Below are 20,391 nucleotides of genomic sequence, written 5' to 3' on the forward strand. Positions count from 1 at the left end.
GTTCGACTTTTAAACACAAGATTTTAGATAATGTAGATACACTTTGTCTTGCTATTCAAATCAGTTTATAAAGATGTTTATTATATTCTAAATAGTCATTAATAAATAGCAAAGATTTTTATTATACTTCTTTATGTGTAGAACATTTATTAGATATATTATTTAAATAAGCTATTAAAAATAATTTATTAGTTTATGTAAATAAATCTTTTCAATTAGATATTTATATATACACATAAGAAAAATTTAATTATCGAGGGAAATAATTCCAAAATAGATCTTTTAACTAATTTGGCAAATATTTTAATATATATTTACTTTTAATAATTTATTTATTTTGTAGCGCAGAGAGTTGCGGGTTTGCTCTCTGTGTCCGAGGAATCGGATTCAAGTTCGACCTTAAACGTTTTGACAATCTATTCGATCATCATCTCTCGAAAGGCATACTACCGAGAGTATCTTGTTATAGACACTCCTCTAATCTGGTCATTTGAAATAAAATTTATAGCTTCCATGTCTGCGAAAAAATTATAAAAAGACGCATATCGTACATGTGAAGGGGAAAGAGGAGGCATCTAATCCTGACAAGAAGTTTGCTGGAGAGAGAAAGCTGGAATATTATTAGCACGGGATCAAGAGAATTTTTATTACAAATATTTCATACATGAGGTCAGCTGCGGTATTGTGAACAACATGTAGAAATAATGTTGCACTTTTCTTACAGAAACAGATGAACATATAGAAATAACGTTCTCTTTCACTTTTCTGTAAGAAAAGTGCTTGCGGCACGCAGACTTATTTCCGATCCAGAATAGGATCTATTGTTTGACCACCGCAAATTTGTCCCCATCCGATCAGACGCCAATGCTTCTCTACACGCCTGGATAAGGCAATCTTTTCGTCAATCTCCGTACAAACCGGATTCGTCAAGCTAATTTTCGCCAAATCGGCGCGAGTAGCTAGCACTCTACCCCCGGTACTTAACGATCCGATATTTACTAACAATACTTCCCCTCTCGATAATTTCGGTACCTAGTCAAAAAATAATTTTCTTTTTAAGCAAAACGAGCATAATTTTAGAAAAAAAATAAAATTACTTTTTTAAAAGTATATCCTACGAATATAATTAATATAATTATATATCAAAGTATTTCTTATACAACAAATGTATATCAAAGTGAAACATTATATAAATCTGATAACTTAAGAATTATAGCAATAGGGCTACAAATAAGAGACAGTTTTAATTAAAAATATTCTTAAAATCATACAATCACTTTTAAAGACACGGATGTAAGTTTTGGAAATGTGGTGATGTAGATTTTCAATAATGTGCAAGCAAATTAATATAGATTACTTACCCTCGCACCCTTTTTGTCGCCCTCGGTCCTTACACCCAATAAACGTTTCAGTAGATAATACGAGATTTCCAGTTCGATAAATATCTGTGGCAACGCGCCGACGCTTCCAAGAATTTGGCCAACTAAACGATCAGCACGACACAGTGTGGGTTCGATTTTGGTTCCGACACCTTAAAACATCACATATAAATTCCTTTAGGATTATTCATCAACATTTACTGAGATTTTGTTTATATTAAATCAATTAATAATGCGAACATTTATACATAAATAAATATTTTTATCAATTTATATAATATATATAAATATAATATAAATATTACTTACCAATTAAACCACCCGGTACAGCGAATTGCAGTTCATTCTGTTCGGCGAAGAGAGATACGATGCGTGAGAATATCGGGCGACAAGTCAATTTACCCTCGCTGTCCTTGGACACCAATCCTGGACGAACTTCAATTTCCATGCCGACCTACAAAACCATGATATTTATAATACACGTTTTGTATCTTACGTGTATGTATCTTATTTGAGATTAGCTTTATCGTTACCTTTAGCACTCCTCTGAGGATACTTCCACCAGCTACACCGCCCTTTAAATCGTCCACCTCGCATCCTGGTTTATTCACGTCGAAAGATCGAATAACAATCAATCGCGGTTCCGATGTAAAATCTCTCATTGGTACTGGGATTTTCTTTGTGATATATTCGCATAATACTTCGATGTTGTACTTGAGTTGCGCAGAAATCGGTATTATCGGTGCGCCTTCCGCTACCGTACCTAATTCAAAGAAAATTATATTCAAACATAAAGTATAGAACATAAAATATAAAGCATAAAATATTAAATATAATTAACTTTTATTACATTTTCTTTAAAAATAGAAAATAAAATAGAAAATATTCAATATTTCTGTCAACTTACAATAATTTTAGAAATGCATAAAATTTTAAATTATATTTCGGATTTTATATAAATAAATAAAATTACATAAAAACATAACTAATTTTACATCGAGAAACAGTATAAATAATAATGAATAATTAATACCTTGAATAAATTTCAGAATTTGCTCATATTGTTCTTTTGCTTGTGCTTCTTTCACCAAATCGATCTTGTTTTGCAAGATGACTATGTGTTTCAGTTTCATAATTTCGATAGCCGCCAAGTGCTCCGATGTTTGGGGTTGCGGACATGACTCGTTACCAGCTACAATTCAAAAGTTTATTATTTGAAAAAAGAAAAGATTGATAAACGAAGGAATTTTTCGATAATAAGAATAAATTTAAAAAATATCTAAATTATTTACCGATTAAGAGCAAGGCGGCATCCATAACAGCCGCTCCGTTGAGCATAGTTGCCATAAGAATATCGTGTCCAGGGCAATCAACGAAGGAAACATGACGAACCAACTGGAATCTTCCAGAACAAACCGGGCGCAAACAGGGGAAAGAATCATCTTTACTAGATCCTCCGGATATGTAGCGCCCTGGTCGAGGACACTTTGGATTTTCACACTCATAAATCTTGGCATTTGCGTATCCTGAAATAAGAACAATTAGATATAATAAACATTTCTCCTATTTTCGTTTTTCTTCATTCTTCTCGCGAGAATTTCTTATGCAAAAAGAGACTGTTCAAACAGACTAGATGTTATTTGTTGACTTCTAAAACAAATTCAATGTCTTTGTATGTGAATTGATAAGAATTTAATTTCAATATTTCCCATATCTCAGATTTAATATTTAATATCCAAAGGTGTGTAAAAACACGTGTAAACATTTTTTTCAAATAATGTTTTTTAAAGTTTTCCATATCTCTTGCAATGTCTTTGCTTATCTAGAGTAGCAAGAAAAAGCTTATTTTATTGTTATACAAATTTTTAATTAAAATAATTATGTATGCATTATATCGTGTTATATCGAAATATTCTCAATTTACCAGATATAATAATAAAAACAGTTAACATATATAATTTTACACATAGATTTTCTTCGTAATAATCTAGCTAATCTTATACTAGAAGAACAAACATCATGCTATAATTTGCCTCGTGCAAATCTTTATTTCAAGTTTATCGACAATAACGATATATGTACGAGTCTTACAGAATATGCTTTCTTATGCTCACTATTTTTGTTTAATTGTTTGGTCTCCTAATATCGATAGGCCATCGACGTATAAATAGCATAATTTTAGTGTTTCGTGTAAAAAGACATAACAGCATAATAATCGCTGAGTCTTTCGTGAATGATGAAATTAGAACATAGTTATATCTGTATAGCACATATATATATCGCGAAATATATAGATTCCAAAGATACTGACGACATATAACTAAAAGATAATTTATTTCTAATGAGCAACGTGTACAAGGTTGCGTCAACCCTTTACATTCTGAAATAATCAAGCAAAAAGAAAAGAATATGAAATTCTAATATAAAACAAATTGTTATTATTTATAACTATTTACTATTGAAATTGTACGATAATAATTAATTTCGCGATTACTTAACATAACTGTTTCAAACTTTGCTCTGTTTTAATTATACTGATTATTATATATATTGATAAACACTTATATCTTAATATTTAAAGACAGTGTGTGTACATATATAAATAATATTGCTTTTCAATATGTTAATATGTATTTGATTGAACGTTATGTTTGTTAGATTTTTTTGGCACATTTCTTGTGTAATGTGATCAAACTTTTAATTACAAAAGATCCACATGAGTGTTTGGAAAGATGAAGTACATATAATTTTAAATGTAAAGGGCTTCCGCCACTTACATTACAATCTCAAATATCCTTATAAAGATTTTTTTAATGATTTATAATATCGTAATTACCATACATTTTATACAATATGGAAATAATCGAAAAAAATACGCATTTTCTCAGAATAAAAATAAAACACTTTTCTGCTTTATAATATGCAAATCACCTTTTACCAATGAATTTACATATCTCAATTTGAACACAACGTTAAGAAAGCGTATGTATTATCAAATATTCTCTCTCTTTATATTATACCGCAATAAAAATCGCACCCGCTTCTCACAGACGAATTAATAAGTGATCCTGGTTATGCGGATAAAAGCAAAATAAATATGTTAATAGAATCTATAACTTACAAGATTATAACAATATTACAATTAACGTGCTAATGAACACTGAGATATCGTATGTGTATCGATACATTCTTAGTGTTTTTATTGTAGTAATATTTCATAGCAATATATATGAATTATATTCTCACAGATGAAAGTGATTCACAGCATCTCTTGTCATTTAACTTTTGAGACAAAGACACGTTGTGTTTTTGTACGTTTTTAATTTTATTTCTTTAACTTTAAATGCCTATAACATAACTGGAATCTATTAATATATTTAAGTTTTAATAAATTGAAATTTTCAGCTATTTCCGAAAGCTGTGATTGCAAAATTGGCATACCTAAAATAATATATATATATATATATAAATGTACGCGCGAGAAGTATAAACATTCTTCAAAAAAATGAACAAATAAATAAGAAGGAAAATGGAAAAACTAACATATTAAGTAATTTTTGTTGCATATTGCCTTCTTATATACACTATACTTCTTATATTACTACAATACTGTTACTATATATTATCATAAAAGGAAAATACGAATTTTTATTCCACACATTTATGTTCACCTATGTACAAGATGAGTATAAAAATAAGCATAGAATGTATTAAAACAAAACCATACAACAAACAGCTTTGTCACACGCTTTCGTAACATTTCTCAGTATATTTAAGAAACTTAACATTATAATAACTATTAATGAGGTCAGTCGAAAAATTTGGCTTCATTTTCGATATAGAACTTTATATGCATCTAAAACAGGCACTGTTGACCATTTCTATATATTAGTAAATCTGTAAAGATAAAATCTTTATCTGTCATTTGTGCATGAAATTAATTCATCTTTATCAAAAGCAGAGCTGTCATCAAATGCACATTTGTAAAATTTATAAGGGCGCCGCGACTGCCAAAATAATTTGGAGAAGAGTATACGAAATTTAGATGTTAAGTTTAATTTAAAAAACAAGTCACGTTTCTGGATCGAAATTCTATTGCCAATTTTATGCTCTACAGATTGAATAAGTATTCATTTTTAGAGCGATTCAAGAGACACGGTAGTGTCTCGCACTAGGTATAGCGCAGCCAAAGTTAAGTTATGACTAATGACGAAAGATGCATTATAAAAGAACATCCAATGAAAACGGAGATAAAAACAAATAAACCTAGCTGACCGGCGCCAAAGGCCGACTTTACACTCGCAGAAGATATGATACTGTATACAAAGGATTGAGATTATAAAAATTGACTCAAACTTTTTGACTGATCCAATATTTGATGACAATAATCCGCATGACAAGTCCATTTAACGAGTCATATTAATCGTAAATTATTGACAAAATGTATAGTACAATAGAATACAATAATAACAACTTTGAAATATCTTATGTTTCCACATTTTTCTCTTACTGTCTCATTTGAATCAAATGATTGATTGTTACAAAATTGACTAATTAATTACAATCCATTTTTAATCAAATTGAACCAAATAATCTCTTTATTCTTAGTATTATCTCTCAACCTACAGTCTAATGATATATATGTGAAATGAATTTCACATCCATTGTCAAGTGGCAAATGTGAAATAATATAAAAACTAATGCAAAAGATAATGATAAACAAGTTAAGAATGGCAAAAATACAGAGGTACTAAGAATTCGAGTATTAATATACAGTAATCAGAATCGAGAATTAATACATAGTAATCAAAGGAACAGTAAACTTTGTTATAACTTGGATAAACATTGCAATTTTATGTGATAATCAAACTTGCGAGTTGTGTTTACAATTTTTCGCAGCTTTGCTGCCAGTCATAACTCAACTCAAAAGGAAAAACTGAAACTTTAAAAAGATAATTAATAAAGAAATTTCAAAGTACTGTAAGATTTGGTCACATTATCCCAATCTAAATTAACTAGTTCTAAGTGAATGCTTCTTCTCTTTCTCTCTTCGAATTACAATTGTTGCTAGCTCGGTAATATATACAAGGAAAAAAGAACTTGACTTAATCAGGGCTAGCACCAATTGAACCATGTTGAGCAGCTTATAACAATTACATACACTTCAAGAAACATTAAAATAAATATCGCCGACAGGTTGCGGCGCCGCATTTACAGAGAATCCTATTCTTCGAGACATTCTTGGCACCCGGTTCGTTATCCAGCAGCTGCTGTTGCATCTTCTCATTACCGCCGCGCGGCGTCTGACACGTATAGTCAAAAGTGAGCTCCTCGTTCTGCTTAATGTCCTTGATGGCGAAGAGCGCGAGATTCGGCAGATTCGGATCTAGACAATTGATCCAGATCGCGTAGACCGCGAGATTCGGATCACACGAGTGATTGATGAAATGGGAGACGTTGCCGTACATGGCGGCGTCCACGGTGTACGGGCACTGACCGTCGGTCTCGTTGTAATCGAGATCAAAGAGATACGTACGACCGGTCACGTCGTATTGCTTGCCGCGTCTCTCCGCTTCCTCAGTACTAATCACCTCGCCCACGTACTGGATAACGAAGGTGCCCTTCTTGATCGCGCGCAAAGTACGGACACCCCAACCGCGACCGTTGTCCGTGCGGAAGATGCACAGCTGCGTGTCGCTGCCACGTTGCACCACGCGATTCGGGCAAGTTAGCGCATCGCAGGCGCAGCGCTTGTTGCATTCGTAGATGGGTGTACCAGGAGGTACGCGTACCCGGTATGCCGACGTATACGGCAACGATGTCACGCCGTTCTGCGCGAAACAGCAACCGGACTTTTTACCGCTCTCGCAGCTGTCACACTCGCAACCGATCGGCGGATCGTCCGGTATTATGATGCCTGCGCCCGGCAAGTAATTGTTGATGTAATAAAAGTCCTGCGGTGCGCCCTCCAGATCCACCAGATTCTCCACACGTATCGTCGGCTTGCTCTTCGCGATACTGTTCATCTCGTTCTCCCAGTCCTGCAGCGACTCGAGCTGGTCGCGCCGCAACTCGAGCAGAAGCATGTGCACGATCTGCCGCTTTATCTTTATCTCCAGTTTGCCGCTACGCGACGGTCTGTTCAAATAGTGCCGAATATCCATATATATACTGTCTTTAGCAACGGCAGCGGCGGCGGCGGTAACGGCGGCTGATGTAGCATCTTCGATCGACGACCCCTTGGATAATAACTGAGCCAGAAAATCCTCGACGTCGCGCACACTTGGATAAAAGTTCGTTTTCGCTTTGAACCGGTTGATCAAATTCTGCCGTTCGTTCTCAAACTCACGCAACATATCCTCACAATTAATGAGATTGCGCAACGGCTCCCACGTGTTGTATTTGTGATCCCAACTCTTCCATTTGATTAAATAGGACGGCTCGCCATTCTGCTCGCGCTTCTGTAGGATCCTCTCTACTTCCCAGAGTTTGCTCGTCCGCTTGTTGGATCCAGTAGAGGACTTGCCGGGTGCCGTTATTGGTGATTCACGATTATTCTCAGTGTGCTTGATATCGTGCAACAACACTCGTAACTCTTTCAGTTCGAACTCACGAGAAATCAAACTGTCATCTCGTGCGGACGATCTACCATCAGACGACAACTCCTCGTAGTCGGACTGTCGGCCATCGCTACCTGGATCTCTCATACTTCCGTTACATACGCGAGAACTGCCATCGTGTGTCTCGAGTGCCTGCTGCGTGATGACTCCTCGCTGCGCTCGCAGACGCTTCGATGATGCTGATGCTGATGCTGATGATGATGATGATGATGATGATAATGATGATGATGACGACGACGACGATGATGATGATGATAGTGATGATGCGACGTGGAAGGTATTTCTGTTGTCCAGCCCATGGGATATATTGTTGTTGTAGCTCTCTCTTGTGTCGAGTCTGGACTGCTTGGCGCATGGCGCGTCAAGCATGCTTCCAGGGGAGAGGTGTCGTTTTTGATAAACGGCCGGCGTTTCGCTATCTACGCTGCCGGGTATATCTGGTGATTCGCTGCTGCTACCACAAGCCACTGCGTCTGCAATGCCAAACATTTAACAGCGTCATTGTTTCATCTTTTTTTTCTTTTTTTTTTTTTTTTTAAACGAGTACGACAACTCTCCCCTTTCGCCCATTTTTTTCTTTCCTTATATCTGCTTTTTTTTAAATTTTCGCTTTTGTTCTCTTCAAAGCTCCTTTTCACTTTTTTTTGTCGACATGCCGGACGAATAATAGCAATAAATAACACGGGGTTGCTTTGTTCATGCCATAATTATTGATTCCGATTGAATGATACGTAACACACAGTGACAGCATATAGTTCTAGTATTTTCTGAAGAGACCTCTTCGACTTTTCGTCCTACTCACAGTTTCAAAGATTACGAAAAAATCAGAAGTTTGCACATTTGGTATAAAATCGATTTTTCTAATTTTCTAACTAAAACATATTGTGTATTGTTTTATTTACATTTTGACGAAAGATATAAAACGCAAGCTCTTATGACACAAGTATCGTATAAAGCGTCTATGTAAAAAAAGGATATTTTATAAATAAACTCCAAACATATAATATATAATGACATACATAGACATGTGAATATTATAGACATACATAAGTGTATTAGTACTATATAAACTATGTTAATATCACAAATTTTATACGTCACAGTTTTAATGTTAAATGCTGAAGAGATTAATATATATTTGTAAACAAAAACAAAATCAAATAGCAAGAGAACATAAATTCACATTTTGAAAATGTACATACAGATTTTATCTTAAAACAGTATATCTTATTATTAAAGTAAAAAGCAGTTTAATAATGTGTATAATTGTATTTGTAATTGTAATTATAATAATTATAATTATAATTATAATTATTATAATTGCATGCTTTCTTTTGAAATATTAATAATTTTTAATCGTTACAATAAAAATGATACTTACCTTCCTTATCTCAATCTTTTTCTCACATATTTAAAAAAAAAAAAAATTTTTTTTAAGTTAAATCAAAATAACTTCTCAACAACTGACTGATAATTTTTCATTACTATTTTAATCAATATCAATTGTAATCAATATATAAAATCACCATTTCACTATATTTTTTACACATTTGTTGTGTATATTATTAAAAAAATTATTACTTTTTTTCAATAAGAATGAATGTTCAAAGGATTTTTCATTGCATATAATTGTGCACTTTCATAAAAAAAATTAACTGCCACCTTTGCAAAAACATTCCAAAAATATACATTTGTGCAAAATTTTCATTGTATCAAATTAAAAAAGAATACGCAATGGAGAAAATATTCAATATATTTAAATGTACTCACCGAGTTTAATGGTGATATTCCTTTCTAGTTCATTTTTGAAACGAACAGTCTGCACTCCTGAAATGGCTTTTACAATCGTCGACTTTCCATGTGCTACATGTCCGATAGTACCTATAACAAGAGTTATATTTGTAATAGAAATATCAAAATAACATGTATATGTGTGTGTGTGTGTGTGTGTGATGTATAGTTTTATTTCATATTACATGTAATCTAAACTAAACATAACATTAAAAACTATACATTAAAATTCAAATATTTAAATACTCACCAATATTGATTGTAGCTTGCCTGCTGATCACCTCACGTGACAATGCCGTTAATTTACTAACATCCTGCAAAATTAAAATAATATTACTAAATCATATAAAATAACGCATTTTCACCAAGTGCAGGCATTAATAGGAAGTAAAAAAAAAATCGCGGGAAAGAAAATATATGCGATTGACGTATGTTAAGATCAAGACAATTTACTATTGTGAACAATGCACAGTAAATAGTAAATAGACTGATGGATTTTGTCTTTTTTCAAATAACAATATGTACTATATATATATATAATAAAAATTAATTTTTCTTGTCTAACTAATTTAACTAACATCATAAATCTCGATCGCAATTCATGCCGTTAACTTCTTTATAAAACAAAACATTGAGAAAAGAGAATATATTAATTTTTAAAGATTATTATTATTATTATTTTATACATATATGTAGATGTACGAGTCAAGTGTTGCCCGGCACGAATCAGTATACTGATTATGATGAAATAAGGTTAAGTAGGCAAACGCGAAATGACGCGGCGCGCGAACGATCATCAAGACTCGAGTTTCTTCTACTTCTTCTTCTTCTTCTTCTTCCTTAGGTTTGGTTGGCACCGGATGGTTAATTTATTTCACTCAAAAACGGTTATAAAACGTATAAACTGTAGTGAAATGAATTAAATTTGAAAAAAGTAGCATAAAAAATCCGTAATTGTCCGTCCAATATGTAGCGGAAGGAGTATTCAGCGAGTTAAAATATTGATATTAAAATGTAGTACATTACTAGTAAATGTTTTCGAGATACGCGCGAAATCTTCTACGATCGAAAGTAGGTTGACCAAGTGTTCGAGGACTTGACATCCGCTGAAAAGTAGGGTCCGAAGGACACGTGCGGTGAGACGCGTTTTAATATCATCCGTTCACCAGTTCACCATTCACGCATGACAAACAAGTCCCCGGTCGGATGCATCTTGACTGTACGAAATAAACTTACGAGTTTCGACAAGTCCTGCTTGTAGAGATTTGGCTGGCCGGTGGTAACACCAATTACTTCCTCGCCGCCCATCTTTTGCTTCTGCCTCAGCGGTGCCTATCTATACTAGCGTAGACGAAATTACGAAGGCGGAGGCGGAGACTTCGTTTATTCGTTTTATGAGAGAGAAGAGGCCCGAAAGGTTCGGCCAACGACTCTGATCATGGCGAAAGGCGCTTGATGCTTTATCAACAGTGCTCTTTTACGATTGGTGGATCCTTTAAGCTACGTGTGAGAATGCTTTACTGCGATTGGTCGATTTGCGAGCGATCTTCGAGATTACGATATATCGAATCTCGAAGCTTGCTGAAAATAAACCTTTATGTCAGTCACATATACATACTTATTCATATTGCAAATTATTATATTGAATGAATAAAATATTACATTGAATGAATACTGTTATTTGTCTATACATTCTTATTTTATTCATTATTTATCAATTTCATATAGAATGTATAGAGAATTTCTATTATTATATATAACGGGACATATACATAGCTTATATTTAAATTATATATTATTGAAACGTGAGGTTTTCTAATTTGATCGATTTATTGAACAGCTTGGGCACATAAATAACGTTAAGGGTGTAAAGTATTTTTGGTTTTCATAAAATAACTTCATGATTCATACCATTCAAGTCGATCAGGAATTTTATCTTTCGCCAGCCTTTTCTCTTCTCATTTTTCTTCTTTATTCAACAATGCATTCTTATTCTATTTGCCCGCACTAGAAATTGATAAACTAATTATCCTCCAGGATATTCTTATTCCAAAGCTGCGGCACCGGAAATAATTTCGATCAATTCTCTGGTGATCACAGCCTGTCGAGTGCGATTGAAAGTGAGAGTGAGTTTGTCAATCATCTCGCCGGCGTTCTTGGTAGCATTGTCCATCGCTGTCATACGGCTGGATTGTTCGCTGCAAGCACTTTCTTTCATCGAGTAAAATAACAACGAGGCGAGCGAGAACTCCAAATAGCTCTGTATCACTTCCTCGTCAAGTGAATCGTAGATTGATAACTTTGGCGCGGTAACCACCGCATTTTTATCGAACAATGGCAAATCATCAATTCCATATGACACCACAGATTTAAATTTATTGTATACTATACGTCCAGAACCAAAGGAATAACTGTAAAAGATTAATACAACAATAATCTATTATTTGTATCAGTGTCGTATCTTTAAAGCGAATCAGCGCACTAAATAAATACTCTATATACTTAAAAGAAAAAATAATCAAATTACGAATATTTTAATAGTAATATATAGGCAAGGTAAAATATATAGGTAATATATAGTGAATAATATATTGCAGTATTGCAAATTAATTATTTAAATAGTAATTTAAATAATAGCAATTTAAAATAGTAATAATTTAAATAGTAATGTAGTAATTACTACGAGTTACCTGTTTAAATGATTATTAAAAATTATTATAGTATTAGTTATTTATACTGTATAATGTGTTTGAATCTATAAATATTTGAACTGAACTGAACATACCCACTGTTCATTATTTGTATGGCTATCTTGGCAGCATCGTTGAATGTCGGTGGCTTACGACCAACCTCGGATGCGACGAAGAGTATATTGTTCGCAAACAGTCGTTGGAGGATCGCCCGGGATTTCTCGCCAATGCATATGATCTTTGTGTTCTCACGTTCCTTGGGATCGGCTAGCAATCTGTCGCGAATGTTACGGGATATTCCAGTGTGCACGGCACCGCACAGACCACGATCGCTGGTCACAGCAACGACGAGTCTTTTCGGTTCCTCCGATGGTGCTTGGATCTCAGCCTGCTCGTAAAACGCCTTCGTACCAACGCCAAGAGGACGAGCCTGTTTCAAGTCACGTTCTGCACGATTGTACTTGGCCGCTGACACCATCTTCATGGATTGCGTGATCTTTTGAATATTCTTGACAGACTTTAGACGTATGGAGATAGCTTTAAGAGTGGCCATTCCTCTCTGTTGTTGCCATTGTTGATCCTGTGCGGCCAACCGCAGGATTGTTGGTAGACGATTGTTGAACATTGTTGTTGTGGATGCTGGAGCCCTAAAAGTTTACATTTTTTTCAAAAAAACTAATCAATATTTTTCAAACAATAACAATCATTATTATTCTTTTGCCACTAGTTGCAAAATACGTATATTTAATCATTATTTGTATAATATTCAACATGATACATAATGTCAATTTTTAATATCTAATCTCTTGCTATTTTCAGCATCATTTACAGATAATTAAAACAATTAATTTTTTTATAGAAAAATATATAGAAAATTATCAACACAGTAATTAGAGATAAATTGAAAAACTATGACATATAGAAGTAATAATATTGCATATAAGTATAGTTTTATGATAATAATCTATGCAAATGACAATGTTATTAAAAATAATCAATATACTGCATAAAAATTATAAGGAATATTATAAGGAAAAACTTTTGACATGTTACGCATCTCTAGCTATATATTTTTTCATAATTTTTTCCTAATAAAAAAACCACATAATATGCAAAATTTAATTCGTAATCGATTTAAATTTAGAATTACAACGATATGTCAACAATATGTGTCTAACACTGACACTGACACTACAATAGATAATTTTAAATACAGCACAACATATCACTGTCATTTACATAATAGCAGAAAGGCTGGTCAGAGAATGTGCACACACGGATAAATCCTCAGCTCATTCTCACAGAAAGTCAGATCACGAATACCTGACACAAATATTTTGAGAATCTCTTGGGAACGATGTAAGCAAATCAACTCACCAGCCAACTCCGTAAATAATTCCTTCAAAGTTCTCAAAAAGCTCTCAGCTTCCGTATGTGGAAACCCACGAAGGAGATCCGTGCACACGTAACGCGATCGTAAGGTGTAAGGTGGATTCGCAATTATCACAAAAACTCGACGCGCCATCTGTAAACATTGAACGTCACTATCGATAAGGAAAAATAATATGCATGATTTATCTATGTACCATTTAGATTTTATGCTTATTATCTATTATTTTATTTTTGTATGAAAAAATAAAAAGATAAAAAAAGATATGATACTGAGAACATACACATATATTTATATATATGTGTATTGTAACTTATAACAAATTTTTCTACAAATTGTCAATGCATCTCCAAGAAATTTCCAATGTTATATTTTCATAATTAGTCTCTATAACATTAATTGTTAATAAAATTTTTTTTAAGGAAAATTAATAAAGAAAACAAATAGAATATAAATTTAAAAATAGAGAAAAGTACAAATATATAGATTCCTGAATATTATATTGATAAGACATTTCTAGGAGTGGAGAGACAGGAATTTTTACAAACAATAAATCGATGAAACTTCCTTTTTTATAGATGATAAAACACTTTTGTCATCTATAATCATTTAACAGAATATCCAATGCATCTATACTTAAACTATATATATTAGCACGGGGCAGCGACTCAATATAGATCGAGTGGTGGAGTTTCCGCCCAAGGTTCCTTCCTCTCACCATTTTTATATTGACGCCGTCTCTCTTGATGCATCGCTTCTACACGCCGTATTCTCTTTATTCTCATCGAACATTCGTACATATCCTCCAATATCAATCTGCATTGTTTTTTACCCCTGTGATAACCATATGCTTCCATGCAATCGACATATTGTAGCTCGTATTGTGCACACTCTTTGAGGAATTGAAGATTTCGTATACTACCCAAGAAATCTGTAATGGGTCCCTTAAACATGGGCGAACCATATCTCAATCCAGTAATATGGTCGTGATCTATCATAATGTACCTGAAAAGAGCAGAGTTATAAGAAATGCATAACATACCACTTGGTATATATATCTTGCATATTGTTATTATGAATAAATATATTCTCTTGAATCAAGAAGCTTAATAAATTCCCAACAAAATTTTGATTTAATTCGGTATTTCTTCGTCGACCAATAATCCATAATTGCATAATTATAATGATTTAATGAGAGAAAGACGTCAGAGGAGGTAAACATAGCACCCTTATCACGCGAAATAAGGAAACACAATAATCAGCGTTTCTTTTGCGTATGTAAAAACGAGGATCCGTACAATATTACTTACCACTGATATACAAAATTTCAATCTTTTAATTATTTATGTTTTCAATCCCTTGACAATTGCGTTATATAATTGTCGACAGTTTTACGCCAACCATAGATGCTACGTATCTAGTAGATGCGATACACATTTCTCTTGGTACTGCAAATACTTGGAAGTATTCGAAATCTTGGGGCGAGAGGTCTGTTCCACTTGACGCTACTTTCGCTTCGAAAGTTCGATGGACCAATCCGAGAGCGAGGAATCTTGCGTTACGAAATAGCGTGCTCTGATTAGTCAATCGATATATATTCGCGAGTGTGGCATTTGTCGAACAAACACTGTATCGAACAACCACTGGATTGGTCGACCGTCACTCATGATGTTCCATTCAAGTGTCGATCACGTCGCCGGTTTTTCTTTCTCGTATTAATTTATATTATTTCTCGTACTACACTGGTAGGCCGCATTGAATTGTGTGGATTCGGATGTATTTCATCATGCACGGTGAAATTGCGTCGATTCAGCTCGAGAGCAATTGATGAGAATAATCGTGAATCTCTCTCGTCTCTCGTGTCTGTACGCGATTTCTCTTGTTCTCGCTGCATCGGGGAATAATGCATAAAGTGAGCAAATTGAACTCGTCGATCGATATTATTCCGCTGCAAGGATCGAGTGGTGATTACAGATCGAAGAACATAATCAATAAACACAGAATGGATCAGAGATGTTTCCGGGAGCAATCGTTAATCGAGCGCGTGCAAACGGTAAAGCATTCACGCGAGGTTATTTATTCTGATTATTATTATTTCTGATTTCATATCATTGACGAAATCACGATATAAATATATGCACGTGTGGCAGAATGTAATCATTGATAGCTCTATTTCGGTTCTTTGAATACACGAATGCCGATTCTTTTTTAGAAAAATTCAATTTTTACATTAACTCTATATTAACAGTTATATTAACTATTACTGTATTTAATTTCACGCATTTTTTTTTACAGTATATGCACGAAAATGAAAATAAGGTGTACATAGATGTCAATGAGATGGCAGATGCATTGCAAAGACGATACAGAGATTATCGTAATAAAAAGCGTGCTGCATTTCGTGGGATGGTACGTAAGGCTTACGATGAGCTGACAGAGATATTTTCGAGAAAGCCTGCGGCACGTGAATCTTCTAATTTTGATGATGATGATTTTGAGGATGTCGATGTTGAGGTATTTAGATACGTTGCTCTTAAATATATTAGATCAAGTATAATTTTTTTAACAAAACACGCTTGTTAAATTGTAGTCAGAGATGCAACACACTTTAGATGATATGTTAATACATATGTATAAAAAACAGAATGGAAACTCAAGCGATAAAGAATTGATAGACATCAGTAGCGATGATGAGGTATCTAAGGATGAATCTAAGACTGGTGAAGAGACAAAGGCACTCAATATATGTAGTGTAATTGATGAATCTTTGGACACACCTTCGACGGTTACTGCAAAACCAAAAACAGCTACTTCAAAGCCAGAAATACCTACCTCAAAACCTGAAACATCTGTTTCAAAGCCAGATATACCTGCTTCAAAATCAGAAATACTTACTCCGAAATCAGAAGTACCTGTAAAATCAAAAACAGTATGTGTATTTGTACATTTATTATTAAGATTTTAGATTGCTAAATTATAAGATAAATGGATTGAAAAATAAAGTATGGACTTATTATCTATCACATTTCAGCCTGTGAATGAGGTCACAAAACAGCCACTAATAGAATCTACAAGGAAACGACAAAGAGATAAGGAAAATGTGGATAGTGGACCGTTCTCATTTATGAAAAAAGCAAAAACTATACCTGTTGTAGAGCCAAAAATTACATTTTCTGATGTAGGAGGTAATGACAAAATTTTGAAAACTGTCTGCAAATTACTGGCCCACATGAAACATCCCGAAATCTTCAAACAACTTGGTATATCTCCACCAAGGGGGTTTTTACTTCATGGACCACCTGGATGTGGAAAAACATTATTGGCATATGCAGTTGCAGGCGTAAGATAATATATAATTCTAGAAAACATCTAACCTCTATATACTACATATATACTACAATAAATATATACTATATATACATATATACTACAATAAAAATATTTATTTAGATTATCATAATGAATAGAACAATCAATATATTTATGATATTCTATAAATAATTGTAAAAGTTATATTTTTGTCTATGTTTTTTTTTTCTCTTTCTTTTTCATATATAAAAAAGTAGTTCTCTCTTATGATAATTGATGAATCTTATGATGAATTCTTATGATATTGCGTCCTTTATATTAGGAGTTAAATGTACCTCTACTAAAAGTAGCAGGACCAGAGCTTGTGGCTGGAATATCTGGTGAGAGTGAAGCTCGTATTAGAGACTTATTTGAACAAGCTTTAGCTCTTGCACCATCCATCGTTTTCTTAGATGAAATTGATGCTGTAGCACCTCATAGAGCTACAGTTCAAAGGGAGATGGAAAGGAGAATTGTTGCACAATTATTGTCAAGCTTAGATGGTAAAATGTTATTGATATTGTTACAGCATATTTTTTGTTTTATATGCCGATCTTTATGAGACACAGTTTTATTTTATTTCATTTTTTTTTATTTCTATTAGAATTAAATCTAAAGGAAAATGGAGATAGAGTATTGGTGATTGGAGCAACAAATCGACCTGATTCATTAGATCCTGCTTTAAGAAGAGCAGGACGTTTTGATCGTGAAGTGTGCCTTGGAATACCAGACAGAGAGGCAAGAGCTAAGATCCTAGCAGTACATACTGAAAATGTTGTACTGGCTCCTAATATTAGTTTGTCGACAATAGCTTCCCTTACTCCAGGTTTTGTAGGTGCAGATTTGGTTGCCTTAATTAGAGAAGCTGCTATGGCTGCTATAGATAGGTAAATCTTCAAAAATAATATAGTATATATATGTGTCTATGTCTGTGTGTGTATGTGTGTGTATATGTATGTATGTATAATATAAATATATAAAACTTACAGAGTATTCGAGGATTTAAACAGATCAAAACAGGCAGAAAAATTGCCAGAAATAACTCAAACTGCCCAAACTGATAAGCAAATTGCTAAAGAAACACTGACTTTTGAAAACTTGGAAAAGTTAATCGATACTAATGTTCCAACAGAAGCATCTACTATGATCGAAGCTTCTAATGCAATAGAAAATACTTCTACACAAAGAGACTCACCTAAAAATCCAAACTCAGAAACTGGCGAAATGGATATAATACAAGAACAATCAACAGATTTATCAAACTTACTGGCTTGGTTGCGTAGCGAACCTCCACTTTCCTCAGAGCGCCTTTCGACCTTGTGTATTGAGCATGGTGATTTTGAAACTGCTTTACGCGTTGTTCAACCTTCAGCAAAAAGGGAAGGATTTGCAACAGTTCCTGGTGTAACATGGGATGATGTTGGTTCACTGCAAAATATACGTCAGGAATTACAAATGGCGATTCTTGTAAATATCAAATTTTATCTGTGATATTTTATACCATTTAAAGTTTTTATGAATAATAGTTGTACTTTTTTTTAATATCGAATTTTCAGCACATATATTTAAATATAATTTATTGCAGGCTCCTATTAAGCATACTGAACACTTTAATGCATTAGGTTTAACTACTGCTAGTGGAGTATTGTTATGTGGACCACCTGGTTGTGGAAAAACTTTGCTGGCTAAAGCTATTGCCAATGAAGCTGGAATTAATTTTATTTCTGTTAAAGGACCTGAACTTTTGAACATGGTAAGTATCATAGTAAGGAAAATGTAAGGCGAATGTAAGGAGAGTAAGAGTTCTAATAATTTTGTTTTATATTTTTAGTATGTTGGTGAAAGTGAGAAAGCAGTTCGTCAGTGTTTCTTGAGAGCAAAAAATTCGATGCCATGCGTTATATTTTTCGACGAAATAGATGCGTTATGTCCTAAAAGAACAGAAGGCGATAATTCCGCAACATCACGTGTCGTGAATCAAATGCTTACGGAAATGGACGGTGTAGAGAGTCGACAAGGAGTATTTCTCATGGCCGCTACTAATCGTCCTGATATTATAGATGCAGCTGTTTTGCGACCAGGAAGACTGGACAAAATTTTATATGTTGGACTTCCGACAGCCTCAGATCGGGTTGATATTTTACGTGCAGTAACAAAGGTACTTATATATTTTTATGTAATTTATATGTAATTTATATTCATATGTGTGTGTGTGTGTGTGTGTGCTTAAATATACAAAGAAATATTTTTCTGTATTAAATGATTTATATTTTCTTTTTTAAGACTAATAGATATATATGTCATAATTTCTAGAATGCAACAAAACCAAAGCTTGCTACCGATGTTGATTTAAATCAAGTTGGATATAGTGATAAGTGTGAGGGTTATACAGGTGCAGACTTGGCAGCTTTGATAAAGGAAGCTGGCATGGAAGCGTTGAAGGAAATAATAGCTGGTTATGGACAACCAGAAATTTCTATGCAGCACATCTATCGGGCATTCGATAAAGTGCAACCATCTGTTCGCGAGAAGGTATTTATTTATTTGTTTCAATGTATTTAATATACGATAATAACACGAATAACAGAAATTATATATACTGTACAGGATATTAAATATTATGAAAAATTTAGTAAGCTATATTCAATTAAAAAAAATTCTGAAGTTACGCCAATGGAAACACCAATGGAAACACCGATAGATGCACCAATTATTGATGTGGTCATGGAACCAATGGAAACATGAAGTACAATTATTAGAAGTTTATAAAAATTATTATAAATAATTCTTCCATTACCAAAAATTTGTTTAACAAAAGAAACGACAAGTATTTCTTTTAATGATGTTTAATGAAATAACAATAATTAATGTTTTAAAACGCATGATTAAGATAGATAGTTGCATTATGCAGTTATTTTCTTGATATAAATATAGAAATCATATACACGTTGCATAACTTTAATGTAATAAGGATCCTTGATAAAATTTTCAATAAATAAAAGTTTATGTTTAATAACATACTCTTTTCATTAGATGTGTAAATTTAATCACACATAAACACACATACATACATAAAAGCAATGTATTTAAAAATAGAATAAAAATCTCTTATCTCTCTTCAATTTATTTTGCATATTTATATTCTTCAATAACAATACAAACCATTCATACAT

At 33.4% G+C, this 20,391-nt stretch overlaps 4 protein-coding genes across 6 annotated transcripts; 1 reads left to right on the top strand and 3 right to left on the bottom strand.

The window, feature by feature from the left end:
- Positions 1–618: 618 nt before the first annotated feature.
- On the bottom strand, positions 619–11,356 carry Su(var)3-9 (suppressor of variegation 3-9). 2 transcript variants are annotated; one of them, XM_083034033.1, is made up of 9 exons: positions 11,027–11,246; positions 10,041–10,104; positions 9,770–9,880; positions 2,672–2,905; positions 2,413–2,571; positions 1,913–2,142; positions 1,689–1,833; positions 1,362–1,531; positions 619–1,032 (listed from the first exon to the last, which is right to left on the bottom strand). In XM_083034033.1, exons 1-9 carry the CDS (start codon positions 11,096–11,098, stop codon positions 796–798), a joined length of 1,422 nt encoding a protein of 473 aa, XP_082890159.1. In that variant the 5' UTR covers positions 11,099–11,246; the 3' UTR covers positions 619–795. The 2 variants fall into 2 exon arrangements, with proteins under 2 accessions (XP_082890159.1, XP_082890158.1); XM_083034032.1 differs by lacking the exons at positions 619–1,032; positions 1,362–1,531; positions 1,689–1,833; ... (1 more) ...; positions 2,413–2,571; positions 2,672–2,905 and adding an exon at positions 4,941–8,472 and having other exon boundaries at positions 11,027–11,356.
- A 245-nt stretch (positions 11,357–11,601) lies between these two features.
- Atpsyngamma (ATP synthase, gamma subunit) lies at positions 11,602–14,012 on the bottom strand. Its single transcript, XM_083033748.1, has 3 exons — positions 13,858–14,012; positions 12,576–13,127; positions 11,602–12,201 (listed from the first exon to the last, which is right to left on the bottom strand). The coding sequence occupies exons 2-3, from the start codon at positions 13,103–13,105 to the stop codon at positions 11,835–11,837; spliced, it is 897 nt and encodes a 298-aa protein (XP_082889874.1). The 5' UTR covers positions 13,106–13,127; positions 13,858–14,012; the 3' UTR covers positions 11,602–11,834.
- A 412-nt stretch (positions 14,013–14,424) lies between these two features.
- Nd-15 (NADH dehydrogenase (ubiquinone) 15 kDa subunit) lies at positions 14,425–15,325 on the bottom strand. Its single transcript, XM_083033503.1, has 2 exons — positions 15,181–15,325; positions 14,425–14,875 (listed from the first exon to the last, which is right to left on the bottom strand). The coding sequence occupies exon 2, from the start codon at positions 14,866–14,868 to the stop codon at positions 14,539–14,541; it is 330 nt and encodes a 109-aa protein (XP_082889629.1). The 5' UTR covers positions 14,869–14,875; positions 15,181–15,325; the 3' UTR covers positions 14,425–14,538.
- Positions 15,326–15,512: 187 nt separating this feature from the next.
- Positions 15,513–20,270, top strand: Smid (nuclear valosin-containing protein-like smid). 2 transcript variants are annotated; one of them, XM_083033500.1, is made up of 11 exons: positions 15,513–15,923; positions 16,166–16,384; positions 16,461–16,799; positions 16,902–17,210; positions 17,502–17,721; positions 17,823–18,105; positions 18,208–18,685; positions 18,804–18,971; positions 19,050–19,376; positions 19,532–19,750; positions 19,826–20,270. In XM_083033500.1, exons 1-11 carry the CDS (start codon positions 15,774–15,776, stop codon positions 19,961–19,963), a joined length of 2,850 nt encoding a protein of 949 aa, XP_082889626.1. In that variant the 5' UTR covers positions 15,513–15,773; the 3' UTR covers positions 19,964–20,270. The 2 variants fall into 2 exon arrangements, with proteins under 2 accessions (XP_082889626.1, XP_082889627.1); XM_083033501.1 differs by having other exon boundaries at positions 16,515–16,799.
- The last annotated feature ends 121 nt before the right edge of the window (positions 20,271–20,391 follow it).

Source organism: Prenolepis imparis, unplaced genomic scaffold, assembly GCF_030444845.1.
Source record: "Prenolepis imparis isolate NDT839.2.m4 unplaced genomic scaffold, iyPreImpa1.0 SCAF_3, whole genome shotgun sequence".
NCBI classification, from domain to species: Eukaryota; Metazoa; Arthropoda; class Insecta; order Hymenoptera; family Formicidae; genus Prenolepis; species Prenolepis imparis.